Raw genomic sequence first — 10,257 nt, 5'->3', positions numbered from 1 at the left:
CGGGCACAATGCAGTAGCCCCATACACGTGCATGGGGTCCCATTCTTGATTTTGACGTTTTTTCAAGAAGGTCGAGAAATCACTTAGAACATTAACTTTGACACTCATCTTGCATCACACATTTGTTAGTGTTTGTTTCTAGTCGTTTGTTTTAAAATGAACATCGCATCGTGCAAATTATATGCCATACACCAATCATCTTTCAAAAGCGACTACATTCCAAATATCTATGGTTGTAAAGAAATGCAAATGGTGATGCACTCACAAAACATACAATAATATCATATCAACATTCATTGACTCCGACAAATCTCCTAAATATTTTAATCGTAAATAAAACAAAATAAGATCCCCTAATTTTTTTGTGAAGAGTAAACATATTTTATCACCATGGAATAACCATTTTAACATGACTGTACACTGTCTTTGGCCAAGAAAGCTATTGTGCACCGTCTTGCAGAATTCAAAGGTTTGCTGTGATTCAGTTAGGAGATAAACATCATGTGTTGGCCAATTTCCGGGTGTTATTGAGTATTTGAAGCACGGGAATGCATTTGGAACCGACGGCCTCAGCCGGAGGTTTCAAATGAAATATTATTATTACATATAAATATACAACATCATTGTGAAAGAACACGGAGCTTTGGCTATCCTCAGGAACAAATTCCGTGTAAAGGAAAAGATCGCTGTGAATAGTTTTTATGAATGATTCACTGAAAATCTGTGGTGACACCATGTGTTCGCAATAAAGCAGATATCATTTTCATACGTAATAACTCCATATTTGTCTCTAACTTAATCAATTTTATTTTTTACAGCTATTAATTGCTTCACATTTACTTCTGAATGTTGCAAAGAATAATAACCAACAATTACGACTGTGGCAAATTTGATAAGACAATTCTGTTTGTTTAAGAACACACTCTTTTATGTCATGGTTTGGTATCTGGTTGTGGTTTTAAAACATCCCTTAACTCAATATGTCTTCTTTTTCGGCCATATTGTAACTGGCATGCTGGTTACCGGTTATCGATGTATGTGCTTATATGTAACATTCAATAGTAAGTGTTCTAGTAACTGCCTGCTGTGATATTATTGGAATATTGCTAAAAGCGTCGTAAACCCATACTGACTGACAAGGTATATCAGAGAGCAGTTCAATTTTGGCCTTGCTTAACGGCTTTCAATCATTTTGACCACCCGATTACCTACCCGTCTATTTGTCTTTGCTGCTACATCACAGACTAACTGGTCATTGCATGACATGGAACATGATTTGTGGGTTCATGTATCAGCGGACAAGGAGTATTGTCACCTTGTAGTGAGTGACATATATGTATCTATCTGTCTTCTGTTGCTTGTTCCAGTTTCACTGTTGCTTCTACCAGTGTTGTTCCAAATGCTGCAATTGTTGCTTCTACTAGCATTGTTCAAATTGCTGTTATTATTACTTCTACTAGTGTTGTTCCAATTGCTGCTATGATGCTTCTACCAGTGTTGTTCCAGTTGCTGCTATCGTTGCTTCTACTAATTTTGTTCCAATTGCTGTTATTATTGTTGCTTCTACTAGTGTTGTTTCAATTGCTGCTATTGATGCTTCTACTAGTGTTGTTCCAAATGCTGCTATCGTTGCTTCTACTAGTGTCGTTACAATTGTGGCTGTCGTTGCTTCTACTAGCGTTGTTCCAATTGCTGTTATTATTACTTCTACTAGTGTTGTTCCAGTTGCTGCTATTGATGCTTCAACTAGTGTTGTTCCAAATGCTGCTATTGTTTCTTCTACGAGTGTTGTTCCAGGAGCTTCAATTGTTGCTTCTGCTGGTGTTGTTCCAGTTGCTTCTTCTAGTGCTGTTCTAATTGCTGATATTGTTGTTTCTACTAGTGTTGTTCCAGTTGCTGCTATTGTTGCTTCTACTAGTGTTGTTCTAATTGTTGTTATTGTTGATTCGACTAGTGTTGTTACAATTGCGACTATTGTTTCTTCTACGAGTGTTGTTCCAGGAGCTTCAATTGTTGCTTCTACCAGTGTTGTTCTAATTGCTGCTATTGTTGCTTCTACTGGTGTTGTTCCAACTGGCGGTACTGTTGCTTCTACTAGTTCTGTTCCAGTTGCTGCTATTGTTGCTTCTACTAGTGTTGTTCCAATTGCGGTTATTGTTTGTTCCATTGAGTTTGTTCCAATTGGTGAAACTGTTGCTTCTACTAGTGTTGTTCCAATTGGTGCCACTGTTGCTTCTACTAATTCTGTTCCAGTTGCTGCAATTGTTGCTTCTACTAGTGTTGTTCCTATTGCTGTTATTGATTCTTCTACTAGTGTTCCAATTGCTGACATTGTTTCCTGTATTGGCGTTGTTCCAATCGGTGCCACTGTTGCTTCTACTAGTGTTGTTCTAATTGCTGTTATTGTTGCTTCTACTAGTGTTGTTCCAATTGCTGGCATTGTTTCTTCTATTGGTGTTCCAATCGGTGCCACTTTTGCTTCTACTAGTGTTGTTCTAATTGCTGTTATTGTTGCTTCCACTAGTGTTGTTCCAGTTGCTGCTATTGTTGCTTCCACTAGTGTTGTTCCAGTTGGTGGTACTGTTGCTCCTACTAATTCTGTTCCAAATGCTGTGTTGTTCCAATTGCTGTTATTGATTCTTTTCCTAGTGTTGTTCCAATTGATGGTATTGTTTCTTCTATTGGTGTTGTTCTAAATGGTGCTGCTGTTGCTTCCACTAGTGTTGTTCCAATTGCGGTTATTGATTCTTTTCCTAGTGTTGTTCCAATTGATGGTATTGTTTCTTCTATTGGTGTTGTTCTAAATGGTGCTGCTGTTGCTTCCACTAGTGTTGTTCCAATTGCGGTTATTGATTCTTTTCCTAGTGTTGTTCCAATTGATGGTATTGTTCCTTCTATTGGTGTTGTTCCAAATGGTGCTGATCTTGCTTCTACTAGTGTTGTTACAATTGCTGTTGTTGTTTCTTCTACTAGTGTTGTTACAATAGCTGCTATTGTTACTTTCGCTTCAACTGCCGCTCGTCTATTGTTACTAGTATGCCTCTATTAGTGGTTACTATTATGCTTTGTTACTGCTATACCGCAACCACAGTTTCTACTGTTGTTGCTATGGCTACCACTGTTATTGCTATGTTGTTGCTACGGCTTCCATTGTTACTACTATATTGTTGCCCTGGCTACCCCCGTTATTGCTATATTGTTGCTACCGCTTCCATGGTTACTACAATTTTCTTGCTATTGCTACCGCTGTATTACCATACCACACCACACCACACCACACCACAAAACACCACACCACACCACACCACACCACACCACACCACACCACACCACACCACACCACACCACACCACACCACACCACACCACACCACACCACACCACACCACACCACACCACACCACACCACACCACACCACACCACACCACACCACACCATACCATACTGTTGCTATTATTACTATATTGCTGCCATGGGTACCACTGATATCACTACTTTGTTTATTCTAACTACCACGTGCATTTAGAACCAAGCTGTTACTATTACACTGTTGTTACGGTTACCACTGTTACTACAGTGTTGCTGATGCCACTGTTATTACTGTGCTGTTGCTATGGTAGCACTGTTACTTCTGTGCTGCTGCCACCGCTACCACTCTTACTACTGTGTTGTTCCTGTGGCCACTACTGTTACTACAGCGTTTTTGCTACTACTGGTGCTATTGTCTTGTTGCTATGGCAACCACTGTTACTACCGTTTTCGTTGCCGCTTCCATTGTTACGACAATATTGTTGCTACCACGACGACTGTTACTCCTGCGTTGCTACTACCACCACTGTTACTACCAGTATTGCTTCACCCCGCTGCTAATGTAAGTGCTTGTCTGCTATCGCTGCTATCAAGAAGACATTCCAAGCGGGAAGAGCAGGTACTGAAAGCCAGTTGAACATTCAAAGTTATCCTTCAGCAGTTATTACAATTAAATAGCGAAAATCTCTTTTAAATTACAATTTTATGATGTCAGTTATGCATTTTCACCTTACAGTGGACACGTTTTGACATGTTTTTTGACAGCGGCGCAATGTATTCAACTACACACATTGCTCAATAGTATCACCCAGGTCGCCATCTTGCACCCAGTGCCCCGTCAGTTGTATGGTTATACATGCTGGTACTTGTTGGGACATGTCGCCTGCATGACGACGGGGACATGGCGTGGGAGCAAGACGGCGTTTGTTGACACTGTCAACGTTCATGCTCCTCGGAACCTAACGAAGTCAGCGCGTGTATACATGTTGAAACATTGATGAACTTGGCAACGTCACGATGGCAACCCTGATTGCTGTGAGAGAAGTTTGAAGACGTGTTATATTGTGTGCGCGTGCGTGTGCGTGTGCATGTGCGTGTGCGCGTGCGTGTGGTGTCTGAGTCAGTGAGTGAGTAAGTGGATGGGTCCAACGCTGCTTTCAACATTATTCCATAGATAGGACTGTTTGATCTGAATCTGAGATGTTAGCATGAAATGACGCATGTCTTGCTCGAGGGCAAACCGAGATTCGAAACCAGGATCATAGGTTCCTGGCGTGCTAAAGGGGCGCAATTCTACATGCCAAAATGCGGAGTCTAAGACATCTGGTCTAAGTGAATAATCTGAGTTGTTCTATTGTCATGTGCAATGTCAGAATTTATATTATAATCTTTGTTACGAATAAAAATGATTTATGAAAATGGAGAAAACTGCCCCAGCATATCATGATCTTTTAGATAACTTCATCAATAATATATGAACCTATATCGAAGCAAATGAGTTTGAATCATTCGCACATAACTGTTGCTTTTAGTGAATGAGTGAGTGAGTGAGTGAGTGAGTGAGTGAGTGAGTTTGGTTTTACGTCACTTTTAGCAATATTCCAGCAACATCACGGCGGGGGACACCAAAAATGGGTTTCGCACATTGTACCCATGTGGAGAATAGAACCCGGGTCTTCGGCATGACGAGCGAGACATTTAGCCACTAGGCTACCTCGTTATGATAAACATGTAATGGAACTGTTTGTAACAGCTGCGTTCATTACTTATTTACTACATTGTAGTTATGAAGTGAGTGAGTAAGTTTAGTTTCACGCTGCTTTACTCAGCAATATTCCAGCTATAAGGCGGCGGTCTGTAAATAATCGAGTCTGTACCAGACAATCCAGGTGTTCAACAGCATAAGCACCGATCTGCGCAACTGGGAACCGATAGCATGTGTCAGCCAGCCTAACCACCCGTTAGTCGCCCTCAGTGACAAATATCGGTCGCGGGAAGCCTATACTATCCCGGATCTTCACGGATCTGTTATGAAGCGGTTACTATATAAATGATGAAGAATACTGAAAATGCATGTTTTATAGTCAAAACAATGTAATCTGGAACAACTGGTATTATCGTTAAGGTCAGTTTCACATGAAAAGTCGAAACTATCTCATTCACTATTTATGCAACGGATGGCGATCATATAACATAGCATAATGCCACAGAGCACAAATAAGTAAAGAGGAACAGCGTTATGTTTTGGTTTTTTTTATATGTACCCCCATGAGTAACGTAGTTTTAGTTCACTTTGTGTTCGTAAATCGACTTGATAAAGTACCATTGATCTTGTAAAGGACACATTCCCTTTTACATGATAGCACACACCTTGTATGAATCGATCTCTACGTATACAATGAAGTTTCTGAAATGCAATCTCGGCCAAAATTACCATAAATATAATTTATAGAATTGAATAATTCTTTTGATGTTACGGATAGAAATGTTCCTCCCTACACAGCAGGGCAAAAGAACATATACAGACGCATTCTGGATTTGACTGCTTTTTACATGTTTAACTGAAACATGACATACTGAAAATAGTCAGTGAAATATTTCAAACCAAAGTCTAAATACAACTATGATACTTCGGTTCCTTGCTTGTTTTCAAGGGCGGTGTGAAAACCCAATAGTCAAAGCGTTCGCTCTTCACGTTTTCGATTAACTGATCTGAAATCTTTTTTTTTAACCGTTTAGGGGCGGTAGACCCAGGTTCTAGTCCTCACATGTATACAATGTGTGAAGCCCATTTCTGGTGTTCCCCGTGTGATATTGGTAAAATATTGCTAAAAGCGGCGTAAAACTGAACTCACTCTTTGTTTATAGCCACTGTCAATTTTTGTAGATATTTTCTGTTGCCCGATTGTGTAATATCAGACAGCTTCTTCTGGACTGTTCGTAACTACGAATACTATTTGTGTTCGTAACTACGAATACTATTTGTGCTCGTAACTACGAATACTATTTGTGCTCGTAACTACGAATACTATTTGTGCTCGTAACTACGAATACTATTTGTGCTCGTAACTATGAATACTATTTGTGTTCGTAACTACGAATACTATTTGTGCTCGTAACTACGAATACTATTTGTGCTCGTAACTACGAATACTAATGAGTTCTTACATGATCATTCTTTTTGTGCTTTCGTTATTTCAAGACAGCATCTTGAACAATGCTTGGAGAGTGAGTGAGTGAGTTTAGTTTTATGTCGCACTCAGCAATATTCCAGCTATATGGCGGTGGTCTGTAAATAACCAGACAATCCAGTGACCACCCGATCCCGTTAGTCGCCTCTTACGACAAGAATAGTCGCCTTTTATAACAAGCATGGGTTGCTGAAGACCTATTCTACCCCGGGTAGACCTTCACGGGTCCGATGTTTGGAGACACGTATGAGCAAAGCGATCAGCAGTTTGCACTTAGGTCGAATTGACACATAAAACAGCTACAGTAAGCTGCGTTTATGACTAACACGCTCATATCAAACTGTCAGATAAACGAACAGTTGTTCGGATATCCAGGAAACTTGCGCTACAGAACGCCGACCAGGCCTCTAATATTGGTTGCCATCTACAGACGAAACTCACATTCACACACAAACGCGGGAAAAGGGGTTGTAGCCTCGTGGTTGAAACTTTCTCTCTTTACACAAAAGAGCCGTGTTCGATTCACCACTTGGAAAGAATATGTGAAACATTCTTGATGCCCTCCGCCGTTCAATTGCTGGAATATAGCTAAAAGCTGCATAAAACAATACTCACTCACTCACTCGCTACTGTGCATAACTCGCAGATGCTATCGCCCAAAAGGTATAAACAATACTCCTAACACTATAGCTACAACCTGTCATTTCGCGTCATAGATGGACCAGATGAAAGAAAAATACACTGGCATGTTATGCAGCACGGGAGAAATCAATCGGCAATGACGCCAAGCGTCAAGATCATACCACGATCAGCTGACCGTGTGTGACATCTGTTAAGGTTGTTTCATCTCTGTCACCAGGTGTGTGCCCGGCGGCATATTGAAATGAGTGAGTGAGTTGAGTTTTACGCCGCTATTAGCAATACTCCAGCCACATGGCGGCGGTCTGCAAAAAATCGAGTTTGGACCAGACAACCCACTGATCAACAACATGGGCATCGATCCGCGAAATTGGGAACCGATGACATGTGTCAACCAAGTCAGCGAGCCTGACCACCCGATTCCGTTAGTCGCCTCTTACGACAAGCATAGTCGCCCTTTTATACCAAACACGGGATGCTGAAGGCCTATTCTACCACGGACCGTAACGGGTCTCATACTGAAATGAGACATATTATACGTGAAAAAAGTGTCATTTTACCATTTTCTACGTATATTGACAGCCGCGTACAAGATTCATTAGACGCTATTTCACAAACGACATTAGATTAAAAATTTCATGTTATGTTCACAATGGCACGGACAAGGAACGGGAAGGAATACAAACTATAGATCTGCGTGATACATTACCTGGTTGAGATGATATAGACTTCTACAAACCATTTAGGGCGGTGGGGTAGTACAGTGGTTAAAGTGTTGGCTCGTCACACTGAAGACCCGGGTTCGATTCCTCACATGGGTGCAGTGTTTAAAGCCCATTTCCGATGTCCCCCGCCGTGATATTGATGGACTAGAGGCGTAAAACTAAACTCACTCACTCACGCTACAAATCAACTTAATCTTACGTTACCCAAAAAGCCTTTCTCACTATGGATGATACTAGATGTATGCTATATTTTAATTATACAACAGACAAAGACAAATGTCCTGCCAAAAACTCTATGATGAGTCTATTGAGAAACTGTTGGTGTGCGCTTCGTCTTGAAATTCTTTCCGTTTCTGGATTCGCATTTTTGTTAGTTCAAGGCGAATTACTCTAAATTTACTTTTTATCTGCCCAGGAAATGTCGGTATTTCTATATCAAGGATTGATTGAGGAAGTACAGTTTTGTGTCGCACTCACCGATGTTCATTCATGTTCCTGAACATCAAATACACCATGAACATGCATTTACTGAACTGGATGTTAGAAGTAGTCGAGTAATGATTTTGAATGTTCAGAAATACATTTGACGATTGCAAACAATCGGTTCTCACAAAAGACTTTATAGAGTGGAAATAACCGTCATGTATTCAGCAATTATTTACCGAAAAAACAAACGAAAGACAATTCAGGTGATAGTCTCATTTTGTCTGATCTCCAAGGTTGGCACACGTTATAAAGACTGAACTAAGGTTTTCTTTATGAAAGACAGAAACCAGTGTTAGGTAATCTGGGGTAACGGGTCGCTTTATGGACCCATGCTCGATAAACTCAATTAGGTTACTGGGGCAAATAGACCCGAGGCACGTAAATTATCATACCGTGTTATCTATGTTTAACGGTATCTTATAAGAACGAACCTGTTATCTTCGATATGGATGTCGTTACGTATCATCATGGTAACCACAGTTACGGGATCAACCGTTGAAGAGAATCTGTTCATTCAACTGAGGATCGTGATTTACTTTGATATGTCAACGGGTTGACGTTATCTCGGATGTGTTTATTATTTTTGGTGGGATTAACGATTATAGTTTAATATGACATATATGCATTTCTAATCTACATAAGACATATGCATTTAGAAAATAGATGTTACATGTATGCATTTATTACCCATATGGTAGAACAGAACACGAGTCATATATTATTTTTTAATCTAGGAGGGTGAAAATATCGGGATTCATATTTTTCATTCCGAGCTCCGTTGTTTCTGTATTTTGTCGTCTGTGACGTCATTATACAATCGAACGTGACGTCAATGAAGAGGGCCTTCACACTTGTTCAACGTGTTTTACTGGACAAATCTACATTAATAACATGGATAACTAGGAAATAATTAGACTCGAGCAAGTGTGTCATACGACTTACACCACACTCGTTCCGTATAAGCGATATGACACACTTGGTCTTGTAATACATAATCTCTATGTAGAACCTTGGTAAAAACACATGCATTTAGAACCTAGATGTTACCTACATGTATTTAGAACCTAGGTAAAACATGTATTTAGAACCGATTTGTAACGTACATACATTTAGAACCAAGCTGAAAAGAGACTGTACAATCATTTAAAACCTAGATATAACAAACACACGTTTAAGAATTTGATATAACTTAGATTCATTTTGAATCCAGAAGTATCAGTATTTGACAAGACCCGCATGCATTTTGAATCCCAGCTAAATGTGATATTCAAGCACACGGAACTTAGATATTAAATATATGCGCACACTGTACACACATTTAACATCTATATATTATATAGGAGCATTAGGAATCTACTTGTATGATTCTGGAATACAGATATGAAGCGGTTTTGAACTGTTCCAGGTATATCACGACCTGTCTGATTGATTTGAGGTCAAGCCCAGAGTGATCCTGGTGTGCAGAAACCCAAGTCTAAAAAAACCCAGAGGCAAGGATATTGTACACACGCAAACACGTATCGTGAGCGCAGAGCATTGTATGTGTCCATTAGAACCTGTTCGTGGCCATGTTTTCAGGACGAACTGACTTATATGAAGTAATTGGGATTGGTTTAACGCTAGTTTGAACAATATGTCAGCTATTATCTATCGCACTGTCCAGTACGTCCATTTTAGAGCAGACACCGAAAATCTTCCATGTGTACACTCACGCCTTTGATGTATGGAAATGCTCAATTAGCAAAGGTAATTCATCAGGTGAGATGAAAGAACGCCGTGTTTTATTACCATACCTGTTTGATTCGCTGTCAGGTGCGTCCAGACTTATCTCCTCGGTCAACACAAGAGCAATGACCAATAAGCTATCTGTCGGAGGACAAATCCTGCGTAAGGGTCAATCTCGCAGT

At 40.1% G+C, this 10,257-nt stretch overlaps 1 protein-coding gene across 1 annotated transcript; it reads right to left on the bottom strand.

Annotated features, from left to right (window-relative positions):
- Window positions 1-1,477: 1,477 nt before the first annotated feature.
- LOC137267629 (uncharacterized) lies at window positions 1,478-2,440 on the bottom strand. Its single transcript, XM_067802113.1, has one exon. The coding sequence runs from the start codon at window positions 2,438-2,440 to the stop codon at window positions 1,478-1,480; it is 963 nt and encodes a 320-aa protein (XP_067658214.1).
- Window positions 2,441-10,257: the final 7,817 nt, after the last annotated feature.

Source organism: Haliotis asinina, chromosome 16, assembly GCF_037392515.1.
Source record: "Haliotis asinina isolate JCU_RB_2024 chromosome 16, JCU_Hal_asi_v2, whole genome shotgun sequence".
NCBI classification, from domain to species: Eukaryota; Metazoa; Mollusca; class Gastropoda; order Lepetellida; family Haliotidae; genus Haliotis; species Haliotis asinina.
This window is presented reverse-complemented; position numbering and strand designations above follow the sequence as displayed.